Source organism: Rhinopithecus roxellana, chromosome 19 (genome assembly GCF_007565055.1).
Source record: "Rhinopithecus roxellana isolate Shanxi Qingling chromosome 19, ASM756505v1, whole genome shotgun sequence".
Taxonomy (NCBI): Eukaryota; Metazoa; Chordata; class Mammalia; order Primates; family Cercopithecidae; genus Rhinopithecus; species Rhinopithecus roxellana.
In genome coordinates this window covers 43,037,269-43,050,998 of record NC_044567.1, presented here as the reverse complement: position 1 = coordinate 43,050,998, position 13,730 = coordinate 43,037,269, and the positions used below count along the sequence as shown (strand labels likewise).

The 13,730-nt window shown below is 45.8% G+C and overlaps 1 protein-coding gene across 3 annotated transcripts in view; it reads right to left on the bottom strand.

The window, feature by feature from the left end:
• The window catches only part of NBR1 (NBR1 autophagy cargo receptor), a 41,132-nt gene that overhangs the window by 4,921 nt on the left and 22,481 nt on the right, over positions 1-13,730 (bottom strand). For all 3 annotated transcript variants that reach the window (XM_010377200.2, XM_010377201.2, XM_030923121.1), the window contains 10 exons: positions 13,132-13,291; positions 12,747-13,037; positions 11,859-12,008; positions 11,315-11,390; positions 10,255-10,365; positions 9,838-10,002; positions 6,343-6,781; positions 5,148-5,242; positions 4,254-4,311; positions 3,177-3,282 (listed from right to left, as the gene is read on the bottom strand). In XM_010377200.2, coding sequence (XP_010375502.1) covers positions 3,177-3,282; positions 4,254-4,311; positions 5,148-5,242; positions 6,343-6,781; positions 9,838-10,002; positions 10,255-10,365; positions 11,315-11,390; positions 11,859-12,008; positions 12,747-13,037; positions 13,132-13,291 — 1,651 coding nt within the window. The remainder of the gene's footprint in view (positions 1-3,176; positions 3,283-4,253; positions 4,312-5,147; positions 5,243-6,342; positions 6,782-9,837; positions 10,003-10,254; positions 10,366-11,314; positions 11,391-11,858; positions 12,009-12,746; positions 13,038-13,131; positions 13,292-13,730) is intronic.

The following is a 13,730-nucleotide window of genomic DNA, read 5'->3' as shown; positions in this document are numbered from 1 at the left end:
GTACTAAACCAGAAACTTGGGATTTATCCTTGACTTCCCCCACCCCGCCCCAAGATAGTGTCTGGCTTTGTTGCCCAGGCTGGAGTGCAATGGCATGATCTCAGCTCACTGCAACCTCTGCCTCTGGGGCTCAAGCTATTCTCCCACCTAAGTCCCCCAAGTAGCTGGGACTACAGGTGTGCACCACCAAGTCTGGCTAATTTTTTTGTATTTTTTGTAGAGATAGGGTTTCACTGTGTTGCCCAGGCTAGTCTTGAACTCCTGAGCTCAAGTGATCTGCCCACCTTGGCCTCCCAAAGTGCTGAAATTACAGATGTGAGCCACCGTGCCTAGCCTATCCTTGACTTCTTTTTAGCCACTTAATCATCATCTCAAAGTTATGCCATTTTCATCTCTTAATTATCTTTTCTACCCTTCCTTTCCACCAACATGTGGATTCTCTTAGGGATTTCCTTTTTTTTATTTTTTTTTGAGACGGAGTCTCGCTCTATCACCCAAACTGGAGTGCAGTGGCGCAATCTCGGCTCACTGCAACCTCCGCCTCCCAGGTTCAAGCGATTCTCCTGTCTCAGCCTCCTGAGTAGCTGGGATTACAGGCAAGTCACCACGCCCAGCTAATTTTTGTATTTTTAGTAGAGATAGGGTTTCACTATGTGGGTCAGGCTGGTCTCAAACTCCTGACCTCATGATCCACCTGTCTCAGCCTCCCAAAGTGTTGGGATTACAGGTGTGAGCCACCACACCTGGCCTTTTTTTTTTTTTTTTTTTTGAGACAGGATCTCACTCTGTCGCCCATACTGGAGTTCAGTGATGCATCTCAGCTCACTACAACCTCTGCCTCCCGGGCTGGAGTGATCCTCCCACCTCGGCCTCTTGAGTATCTGGGACCACAGGCGTATACCACCATGCCCAGCTAATTTTTTATGGTTTTAGTAGAGACAGGGTTTTGCCCTGTTGCCCAAGCTGGTCTTGAACTCCTGGACGCAAATAATGCACCTGCTTCGGCCTCCCAACCTGCTGGGATTACGGGTGTGAGCCACCAAGCCCAGCTGGTCTTTTTTCGTCTTACTCTTCTTCTCAGACCAGATTCATACTCCATGCTCACATTTCCAAGTCTTTTTTACTGGCTACACTGTCTATAATGATCTTTCTCTCCCTCTTTCCTGATGAACATTTACTCTGTCATTCAGGACTCAGTTCAGGCATCATTTACCAGAAAGCCTTACTTGGGCACACCAGGCTGAAGTGTTTCATCTGTCTGATAGCACAGGCATAGTATCTTTTTTTTTTTTGAGATGGAGTCTCGCTCTGTTGCCCAGACTGGAGTGCAGTGGCACGATCTCGGCTCACCGCAACCTCCACCTCCCAGGTTCAAGTGATTCTCCCGCCTCAGCCTCCCAAGTAGCTGAGATTATAGGCACATATCACCGTGCCCGGCTAATTTTTGTATTTTTAGTAGAGATGGGGTTTCATCATGTTGGCCAGGATGGTCTCGATCTCCTGATCTTGTGATCCGCCCGCCTCAGCCTTCCAAAAGTGCTGGGATTACAGGCGTCAGCCACCGCGCCCGGCCAACATAGTATCTTTATGTACTTTAAGTATCCATGCACCTCACTTGTTTCCCATAGTTTTTAGGCAAGACTCAGAGTCTTTTTTGTTGTTGTTGTTGTTTTTTTTTTTTTGAGACGGAGTCTTACTCTGGTCCCCCAGGCTGGAGTGCAATGGCACAATCTTGGCTCACCGCAACCTCCGCCTCCTGGGTTCAAGTGATTCTCCTGCCTTAGCCTTCTGAGTAGCTGGGATTACAGGCGCCTGCCACCGCGCCTCGCTAATTTTTGTATTTTTAGTAGAGACAGGGTTTCACCATGTTGGTCAGGCTGGTCTCAAACTCCTGACCTCAGGTGATCCACCCGCCTCGGCCTCCCAAAGTGCTGGGATTACAGGCTTGAGCCACCGCACCCGGCCTGTTGTTGTTTTTTGAGACAGGGTCTCCCTCTGTCACCCAAGCTGGAGTGCAGTGGCTCCATCGTGGCTCACTACGGCAGCCTCAACCTCTTGGGCTCAAGTGATCCTCCCACCTTAGTTTCCCAAGTAACTGGGACTATAGGTGCATGCCATCATACTTATCTTTTTCTTTTTTTGAGATGGAGTCTCGCTCTGTTGCCAGGCTGGAGTGCTGTGGCGCCATCTCGACTCACTGCAAGCTCTGACTCCCTGGATCAAGCAATTCTCCTGCCTCAGCTTCCTGAGTAGCTGGGATTACAGGCACGCGCCACCATGCCCAGCTAATTTTTGTATTTTTAGTAGAGACAGGGTTTCACCATGTTGGCCAAGATGGTCTCAATCTCCTGACCTCATGATCTGCCTGCCTCGGCCTCCCAAAGTGCTGGGATTACAGGCATGAGCCACCGCACCTGGCCATACTTATCTAATTTTTAAATTTTTTGTAGAGATGGGGGTCTCACTATGTTGGCCAAGCTGGTCTCAAACTCCTGGGCTCAAGCAATCCTTCCACCTTGGCTTCCCAAAGTGCTAGGATTACAGGTAAGACCCACCATACCTGGCCAAGAACTGGTGTTTTATTCATGCCATAGTGCCAACACCTGGAACAGCTTCTCTCTATAGAAAATATTAATAGGTCATCAACAATAGATTCTTCTCTTTCCTTCCCATAAGTAACTTGGCTAAAGTCATATAGTTAGAAAGTGGCAGAGTTGGCCGGGTGTGGTGGCTCACGCCTGTAATCCCAGCACTTTGGGAGGCCGAGGCGGGCAGATCATGAGGTCAGAGATTGAGACCATCCTGGCTAACACAGTGAAACACTGTCTCTACTAAAAATACAAAAAATTAGCCGGGTATGGTGGCAGGTGCCTATAGTCCCAGCTACTTGGGAGGCTGAGGCAGGAGAATGGTGTGAACCAGGAGGCGGGGCTTACAGTAAGCCGAGATTGCGCCACTGCATTCCAGCCTGGGCAACAGAGCAAGACCCCGTCTCAAAAAAAAAAAAAAAGAAAGAAAGAAAGTGGCAGAGTTGTGTTGTGTGTTAACCAAAGACTAAATCTAAAGCCTATGCCCTTTCCACAATGCCATGTTACTCTTCAACCCAGACAGATGCCACCACTTTCACTGGTGACATGGAGTTGAGATTCAGGAAAATAAAACACACACACACTGACCTGTGCAGTGACGGGTGGCCCAGCAAACAGGGCCTTGTATGCAGAGGCAGCAACAGACAAAGCCCCCTTCACCAGTCCTCCAGCAATGCTGCTCCCATGATGGTGCCTGTAGAAGAAAACCAAATTATCTCCCCAAAGAAACACAAATCATTACCTTTTTACAAGATAATCTGGGCTCTAATCCTTGAAAGAAAATAAGATTTCCTTAAGAGAGAAAAATCAGATGTAAAAAGAGAACACGATTACTTTCATATCAGCTTTATAGCTACAGAGCATGGTTTGATGGAGGGCCCAGCTCTACTGGTGCAAGATATGGGCACTGCAGGAAATGCACCACTCTGGTAACCATGATGGCTCTCACTCCTAGCTGAAAATTAATGTGATTGAGGACACACCAGGATTATCAATAGTTTGTCTGCTCAGTTATTCTCTCAGAGAAAACACCTTGCAAAGGAAATGTGATTTTCTGGACACTGGCCTAATATGAGTGGGAACAGAGAACCAGGTAGGTCCAAGAAAAAATTATTTAGATGTATACTGGGCTTAACCTTTCTACCTTTTCCCCGGTGCTAAGGGTGAGATAATTTGGGGACATTACTTTCTTGTCTGGAACATAAAACATTCTTTTTTTTTTTTTTCAGATGGCATTTCACTTGTCGGCCAGGCTGGAGTGCAATGGCGCGATCTAAGCTCAGTGCAACCGCCGCCTCCTGGGTTCAAGCAATTCTCCCGTCTCAGCTTCCCGAGTAGCTGGGATTACAGGCACCCGCCACCATGCCTGGCTGATTTTTGTATTTTTAGTAGAGATGGGGTTTCGTTATGTTAGCCAGGCTGATCTCGAACTCCTGACCTCATGATCCACCTGCCTCGGCCTCTCAAATAGAACACTCTTAAACATCAGCTTTAGCCCTTTGTTCAGTGTTGCTCAAAGGCTTAAGAAGAAATAAGAACAAGAAGGAACGAGGGTTCCCCTTCTCTGCCCTCTGAAGATGGGTATATGCTGTGAGAGGCTCTTTTAAGCAGAAGGAATACTAGGATATCCACCTGCTTCTGAAAGAGACTGTACAAGGTTGTTACCTTGAGTGGTCATAGCTCTTCTGTCTGCTGTTTACAAGTCCTGATGAGCCTCTGGGCTCTAAAAGCAAAAGAGCTGTTGGTTAGATGCAGCATCCATAAGCACCTAGTGTTTCCTAACTCAAGCAAGGCTATTATTGAGGCAGGTGGCAATGTGATCAGTGTTTGAAGGCTTTTTTTTTTTTTTTTTTTAAGTATTTGGGAAGTTTTAAGGGTAGTTTAAGTGATAAGGAGAAACTATCCAGAAATGCAATGCAAGATGACTGTTTATTGAATCAGAAAAATCAACTCTATAATCCCAACGCACTGATATATTTTGTAGTAAGAAAATAGACTCACAGCCATTAGAAACCTGCTGAACTGCTAGTCAGGAAAGATGGAGATGGAGCTGGAACCTAGATTAGTTTGGCACCAAAGCCTGTGTTCTTTCCACTACCTCTATGAGGTCTAACAATACATTCAGCCACAGAATAGAAATTAGAGTATGCAGGAGGATCATGGAGAGTGAAGGGCAAGTTGTTTTTTCTTTTTTTTTTTTTGATGGAATCTCACATTGTTGCCTGGGCTAGAGCAATGGTGCGATCTCGGCTCACTCCAACCTCCGCCTCCAAGTAGCGGGGATTACAGGCACCCGCAACCACGCCCAGCTAATTTTTGCTATTTTTTAGTAGAGACAGGGTTTCACTATGTTGGCCAGGCTGGTCTCAAACTCCTGACCTTGTGATCTGCCTGCCTTGGCCTCCCAAAGTGTTGGGATTACAGGTGTGAGCCACCATGCTCGGCCTGTGAAGGGCAAGTTTCTAAAAACCACCAAGAATCACGAAGACAGGCTATTTATACCTGGTTTCCATTAGACAGGAGCAGAGAAAAAGAGAAAAAGCTTAGACTGATCATTACCTCCTCTGATCTGATCAGGGACTGAAGAAACTTCTGATATGGTAACTGGTAAATCCACTCCTGGGGAACCATGATGATGTACACAAGGAGGGCTCCTTTCAGAAAGACACAATATGGAAAGTAAATTGAAAAGACACTTATGGCGTTAGTGGAGAAATAGTAAACACAGCACAGCAGTGCCAAATTCTCTACAGAGGCTTCACATTTCTGATCCAAATCACATGTCTGGATTTAGGGTTCTGTCATAAGGGCTACATTGTACCCCGTTTTCCTCTTTAGCCACAGCCAAGCTAGAAATGCTGGCTTCAGTCTGTTCATGTCCCCACCTACATCAAGTGGTGTCAATAAATGGAAATGTCTAGCTTTTGGGGAGAATGGTTTACATTATAGGCAAGGCTCCAGCATTTTCCCTACTATTAGGAGATAAGAATGATTCAGATAGATTCATCAGGGAATTGAAAATAGTATGTTTGGTTTTTTAGTGTTTTTTCCCATAATGGATTTAACTTCCTAATTATGGCTGTTTGGGTGGTTTTTGCTGCCTTTACTGAAGAGTCAATAAAACAAGGAGAGAAGGTCCAGGGATGTTTGTGTTTACAAACTGGCTCTCAGCCAGGCATAGTGGCTCACATCTGTAATCCCAGCATTTTGGGAGACCCAGGCGGGTGGATCGCTTGAGGCTGGAGTTCACGACCAGCCTGGGCACATGGCAAAACCCCACTTCTACAATAAATACAAAAATTAGCTGGGTATCGTGGCCCATGCCTATAGTCCCAGCTACTCAGGGGGCCGAGGTGGGAGGATTGCTTGAGCCTCAGAGGCAGAGGTGGCAGTGAGCCAAGATTGTGCCACAGAACTCCAGTCTGGGCAACAGTGAGACCCTGTCTCAAAAAAAAACAACAACAACAACAAAAAAAAACCAAACAAAAAACAAAACTAGCTCTCAGTAATCAAAATATAAGCAGAGAGACTATACTCAGATAATTTAAGGCCAACTAAAACAAATATTTCTTTAAATCCAGAATCCACAAATACTGGGAAATACAACCTTTATTCATCTAAATTCAGACTTTACTATGGAAAATAGTCTCTTCCCATACTGAGGAAAAAACAGGTTTTTGAGATCAGGTCGGTTCCTCTCACTCTTTATTTCACCTCTGAAGAACACCCCAGCTGAGGGGGCTGTGAGTGGTACCTGGGCAGTGGCGGTGGAAGCTCCACTACCTCTGGGATTAGGGGCACTGTTTCCAGAGTCTGTGAGGTCGTGAGGATGTCACTTATGCTGTGCTCCTGTGGCTGGTTCTCCCCTCCAAGAAGTCTCTCCCCAGCCTCAGCTGGTTCCTGCCCAGCCTCAACCCCAGGCTCGCCTTCAGCACCTCGCTCCAGGCCTGGCTGTGAGAGCGCAGAGCTGTACATGGAATCCCCCAGAGGGCGGCTGGTATCAAAGCACTCAGGCAGGATGATGATGTAATCCTCTGAGGAAGCAGAGGACTGACTCTGAACTTCATCTTTGAGCTCCTCCTCCTCCTCCTCCTCTTCCTCCTCCTCCTCCATGACAGCTTCTTCCTCAGTGATATGGACAATCTCCTCCCTCTCATCTCCAAGTGGTCCTTCTTCAGGCAAGGCAAATTTCACTAAAGGATGAAAGCAACCAATTTTAAGGTGGAAGCTAAAAGCAGGCCTAAGTACTATCCTTACTTGGTAAAGCCTTGTGGATCATGAGATAGAATTATGAAAGCCAGAGGAGAGGGAAGAACTAGCGAGAAGGGCTGGTTCTGGAACCATGACCATATTCTAAGGTTGAAGACTATGCAAAACAAAATAGAATCAAAGCTCACAGAAACAAGGTAGGCAGAAACACCCAGGCTTCCAAAAAGTTCTATGAATCACAAAAGGAGGCAGCTCCAACCCTTCCCTTTTCCTTTTCATGTGATGGTTAATACACTGAGGTAGAGTTTAAACCAAAATGGATACACTAACTAACAATGCTATAAAAAGTGAAAAAGTTAGAAGACGAGTATTGCAAGATTATATGCCTATTCTCCTCCTCTTCTTTACAAAGATGATGCAATCATGGGAGAAAACTGGCCAATCATGTTTGAGGGGGTAAGAAAGGGTATAAAAAAGCTACCCAGGGCCGGGCGTGGGTGGCTCACACTTGTAATCCCAGCACTTTGGGAGGCCGAGGTGGGCGGATCACGAGGTTGGAAGATCAAGGCCATCCTGGCTAACACGGTGAAATCCCATCTCTACTAAAAATACAAAAAAATTAGCCGGGTGTGGTGGCAGGCACCTGTAGTCCCAGCTACTCGGCCAGCTGAGGCAGGAGAATGGCGTGAACCTGGGAAGGTGGAGGTTGTAGTCAGCCGAGGTTGCGACGCTGCACTCCAGCCTGGGTGACAGAGAGACTCTGTCTCAAAAAAAAAAAAAAGCTATCCAGGCCAGGTGTGGTGGCTTACGCCTAAAATTCCAGCACCTGGGGAGGCCAAGGTGGGCAGACTGCTTGAGCTCAGGAGTTCGGGACCAGCCTGGGCAACGTGGCGAAATCCCATCTTTACAAAAAAAAAAATTTAGTTCAGTGTGGTAGCATGTGGCTGTGGTCCCAGTTGCTTGGGAAACTGAAGTGGGGGGAGCCCAGGATGTTGTGGCTGCAATGAGCCATAAACTTGCTACCCGCACTTCAGCCTGGGTGAGAATAAGACTTTATCTCAAAAAAAAATTACCCATAAATCCTATCAGAATAACAGCTGTGAATATTTTGGTATTGTCTTTCCAGACCTTTTTGTTATGTATTTGTACACACATGTGGAAAAAAATATAAAGATATGCATGATTGATTGATTGCTTGATTGACTGATTAATTTGAGACACAGTCTCACTCTGTTGCCCAGGCTGAAGTGCAATGGCTTGATCTTGGTTCACTGCAAGCTCTGCCTCCTGTGTTCATGCCATTCTCCTGCCTCAGCCTCCTGATTAGATGGGACTACAGGCACCTGCCACCACGCCTGGCTTATTTTTTGTATTTTTAGTAGAGACGGGGTTTCACTGTGTTAGTCAGGATGGTCTCGATCTCCGGACCTTGTGATCCACCCACCTCAGCCTCCCAAAGTGCTGGGATTACAGGCATGAGCCACCGTCTTATTATTATTTTTTTAGATGGAGTCTCGCTCTGTCACCCAGGCTGGAGTGCAGTGGCGCAATCTCGGTTCACTGCAACCTCTGCTTCCTGGGTTCAAACAATTCTCCTGCCTCAGCCTCTTGAGTAGCTGGATCACAGGTACACGCCACCACGCCCAGCTAATTTTTGTATTTTTAGTAGAGATGGGGTTTCACCCTGTTGGTCAGGCTGGTCTTGAACTCCTGAGCTCGTGATCTGCCCAACTCAGCCTCCCAAAGTGGTGGGATTACAGGCGTGAGCCACTGCGCCTGGCCTTACATGTATATTTTAAACAAAAGTAAGATAATATTTAAAGATATAGGTCAAATTTCATTATAATAGAGATTCTCCAATATTATTTTGACACAGTATATTTGAATTTTTGGATACTTCTTAAAATACATGCTATTGGTTCTATTTGATACCTAGAAGTTTCTGTTATAAAGGTATTTATTCCTTTTTCTTTTTTTTGAGATGGAGTTTCGCTCTGGTTGCCCAGGCTGGAGTACAACTGCGCAATCTCAGCTAACCACAGCCTTTGCCTCCCAGGTTAAAGTGATTCTCCTGCCTCAGCCTCCCGATTACCTGGGATTACAGGCATGTAATCCCTGGCATGCAGCCACCACGCCCGGCTAATTTTTTTTGTTTTGTTTTGTTTTTTTGAGACGGAGTCTCACTCTGTCGCCCAGACTGGAGTGCAGTAGCGTGATCTTGGCTCACTGCAAGCTCCGCCTCCTGGGTTCACACCATTCTGCCTCAGCCTCCGGAGTAGCTGGGACTACAGGCGCCCGCCACCACGCCCGGCTAATTTTTTTGTATTTTAGTAGAGACGGGGTTTCACCGTGTTAGCCAGGATGGTCTCGATCTCCTGACCTCGTGATCCGCCCGTCTCAGCTTCCCAAAGTGCTGGGATTACAGGCGTGAGCCACCGCGCCCGGCCCTGGCTAATTTTTTGTATTTTTAGTAGAGATGGGGTTTCTCCATGTTGGTCAGGCTGGTCTCGAACTCCCAACCTCAGGTGATCCACCCACCTCAGCCTCCTAAAAGTGCTGGGATTACAAGCGTGATCCACCGCGCCCGGCCTATAAAGGCATTTATTACAGCAGAATTTAACCTTAAGAAACTTTGGTACTCCTGTTTCTATCCACTGTTTCTGGGACTGCTGCCCTTGGAGAAAGCAGACAACTCAGCTACCCAGAGGGGTCTTTGCTAAGGAGCTCTGTCAAATTACAGGAAGATTCCTTACTGCAGAATCCAGGCAGCACAATGGCTGCTATTCCACTGTGGAGTGCAGCTGTAATTCTGCCTGAGAAGATGGAGAAAGGAGTATGGTGGCTTCTTTGCTCCTGATGCTCTAATTAGAACAGTCAGGTAGCATATGTAGAGTCTAAAGACACAAACAAGATCAGAATTTCTAACAAAGATTCACTCTCCTTTCACTCTCAGTGAAGAAGAGCACATCTAACTCATCAAGTCTGGCAGTCACGATTCAGGTGTCACCCTGCTAGGTTGGGGAAATGCAAGGACACTCACTCTGCAAGGATTTCTGTCTGCAAGGAGGGTTGTGGTCTGGGGCAGCATCCAAGGTAAGGGATCGGATTACTGTCTCACACACAAACTGGGTCCCACTCAGGTCTTCTTCTGCTTCCTCCACAGAAGCAATGTTCTGAGTCTTTCTCTTTACTGACACTGTAGAATCTGAAAGACATATGAACCTTGTCTGCACTTAGTGTTTAAAGTGCTGAGGAATGTTCACCAGTCATTACCCATACTAAAACTAAACCAAGGAATAGCTGCTATCTGTGCCACGTGAAGGTGAGGCAAAACATGAGATGCTATAGAAAGAAAGCCCATTTACATGCTAAGTAAGGTCAGTAGGGGATAGCTGTAAAATAGAGTATGGTATGGAAAGGAAGGATGCAAATACTTTACAAATATTTAATCCCTTACCAGGAAGTGCTTTAAATCCTGTCCCTTCACTCTCTTCCTCTATCTGCCCCAAGCCTGGCTTCTCTATTAAAGGACTGTCATGTGGCAGAGGAGACATGCAGGGAGTTATATCTGGAGAATGAAGAGAGGAGAACCATCAATCAAGAGAAAGCATCATATCATCAATAGTCAGTGTCCAGAAGTAGCACTTAGCAGGATTTTTGCCTCCTGCAGAACTAAAATAAACCAAGATATGCTTTGAAGTCTGTTACAAAAAATTTCTCCAGACCAATAAGTATGCAAAGTATCTCAGATCAATCAATGCAGGAAGAATCACAGTTATTTAGCCTGGAAAGCTGTGGCCAAGATACAAAACCATGAATATAAAGGAACAAAAGGACAAAATGTCTAGAGAAAAAAAGAGAAGAGGATTCCTTTATAGTGGAAAAGCCTTGCACGAACTTGTTTTTTTGAGATGGAGTCTTGCTCTGTCACCCAGGCTAGAATGCAGTGGCAAGATCTCGGCTCACTGCAACCTCTGACTCCTGGGTTCACGCAACTCTCTGCCTCAGCCTCCCGAGTAGCTGGGATTACAGGCACCTGCCACCATGCCCGGCTAATTTTTGTATTTTTAGTAGAGATGGGGTTTCACTATCTTGGCCAGGCTGGTCTTGAACTTCTGACCTTGTGATCCACCCGCCTTGGCCTCCCAAAGTGCTGGGATTACAGGCGTGAGCCACCATGCCTGGTCATGCCCAACTAATTATAAAAAGTAATTTTTGTAGAGATGGGGGTTTCACCATGTTGCCCAGGCTGGTCTCAAACCCTGGCCTCAAGTGATCCTCCCACCTTGGCCTCCCAAAGAGCTAGGATTAGAGACACCAGCCACCATGCCCAGCATGTTGTTGCTTTTGAGAAAGGACAGGAAAGAAGGAAAACGGATCCATGATTGCTGCTTTACTGTCCTACTGAGGGAGAATTCCTTGCCATTTCCTCAGAATAAAACACTACCAGCGTCTAGGCTGTGGTACTTGTGTGCCTATTAGTAAGATGAACAAGATGAAATGAGTGACATTCTTACCCACAGGGGTGTTATGGGGCACTCTCTCCAACTCTTGAACAATGTTTATATCCAACAGCTCAAAGGACAGCAGGTCCTATAAAAAAAGACAGACAATGTTAGGCTGTTTGGAGTGCATGCTGGAGCCACGTCTTGATGGGATCCGTAGACCATTTCCACATCGTCTTGTATTCAACTCTGTTCAAATTCATACCTGTCTCCAGACAAGCGAAAAAAACAAGAGTTAAATAGGAATTAGATGTTGAAATAACCGAATGGCAGGAAAGAGAAAATGCAGCAGGTAAGAAGGAGAATCAGCTAGGCCAAAGTGAAGAGGCCACTAAAGGGAGTTTGTGGGGAAGTACAGGATTGAGTTCCCAATTCAAAGAGGAAACATCTAGTTTACAAATTTGCTTCCATGGGTGATCTCCTTCCCATTAAATATACCGGACTAGATCAAAGTGGGCATATCTCTGATTTCCTGATTACCACCTATGGCTCTACCACCTTCTCTCCTGTGCTCTCTCCCTCTGTCCCTTGCCCTTCAAAGTGCTGAATCTTCCACCTGGGCAGTCAGAAGATCCACAGATGGGATGTAGAGCTCCCTCTCACTGCCAACATTTTTTGCCTTCTGTGGGATGCAGGCGGCTGTCCCTTCTGTCTGCTCAGTCACTTCACCAAGCTGTCTTTCTTCTTTAGCCAGAAGAAAAGCTTCCTATAGAGACAAACCATTGAGACAAATTTTAGGCCTTCGACAGAACTGAAGAGGCAGGCTGACAATGCCCCCAAAAATAAAAACGCTGCTGTACCTCTATATTTTAAAAAACTTAAAAAATGTTTTTGATATATTTTTACAGTTATAGAAAAGCTGTAAAAAGAGCAGAGAGAATTCACATTCACCCAGCTTCCCCTAATGACAACAACTTACATTAACTATAATAGTCAAAACCAGAAAATTAACATTGGGTAACTTTAAGCAGTAAACACTCTGCCCCACTAATACAGAGAAATTGCATTTAAAAACTATGCACTAAGTAGCAACCAGGGCAAGACTTCATTAGTGTTTAGGAAACATACACACAGTATTTCAGGAGAGATGGATATTAAGGAGAAAAGCTATCAGTTCAGCAGTTCCATAGGCCAGGCCAGGCCAGGCGCCCCTTCTTCCCTTGTGCAGCCAACAGGCTGACCATGCAACATTACAAAGAGGTACAAAAGTATTCAGGGACCGCCTGTGGCAAGACCCTAAAGACACTAAAACAAAGACACTAAAACAAACACCCTAAGGAAGAGGCCAAATATCAGCACAGAAATGTGTTGGGGGCGGGGGGAGATGCTAACCTTTCAAGGTTTCTGGAAAACAACTAGCTATGAGTGGGTTCTTTTAGTTTTAGCCATGTCCTTTCTAACTATGATTTGGATACTGGGCCAAAGCCTGTCAGTCAATGCTCACCTCTTGCTGGCAGGTGAGATCATTAGCTTTGCTTGAGCTGATCATGCCCTTTTCAATGTTATCAGGGCTCTCTTCGGAAGGGAAAGGATCCACTATGATACTGCACCAGACTCGAGGCCCAAATTGCTGGCCTTTGTGAGAAAGACGCCAATGGGAAGTATACGTTCCCTCCAAGGCTGGGGCAATGAACTCCACAGATACAACTCCCACATGGCCAGCCTTGAGGCAAGGAACCAAAACATCCTTCTTTTCTGTGGAAGCCAAAGTCAGGTTTCCCCACATGAACTTGAGCTGAAAAGAACAGTAAGAAGAGAAAGCAAGCTTGTCAGCTGAGCACTCTGCCACTTCAAATCACCTCATCTTCACATTTTGTGGGAAAAATTACCTTTGTGTCTGTACTCCACTTCACATTTCCTGTATTCTTCATCCTCCAGTGTTTGATAAACTTGGTTCCTGGCTGAAGGTGAGTCCCATCAGGCAAATTCTCATCCACAAATGCTGCACTGAGCATTGGCATAACGGGGGTACAGGGCTGCAAAGGGAGCCTGAACAGAAATTCAGATGCTTAGTCACTTGCTGTTGGGTGTGAAGTCTTCTGAATATCTCACACTGGCTTCAGAGTCTGGCTGTGACTCTTGAAAATGTACTAACCCATTTGCCTTAAAAATAATACTAATATTATTAGTATAGGACCACTTATCATAAACAATAAATTTTCTGACAAACTTAAAACAATAAAACAAAATAGAGGATAGGTCTCACTCCTGAGCTAAAAAAGTCATGGTAAGAGTAATTAAAAGGGCCCATAAATACAACACCTAGAGAGTCAGGCTTTTAAAACATTTGTTCCTTTTGCTTCAATTCCAGACTGCCTCCAATGAAGAGAGGGACCCCACCATTCTGAACTTTAGTGGTTTCTATCTTTCTGAAGAAGGAAACAAAACAAGTGTCAAAAATAACTACCAAATGTGCCGGGCGCGGTGG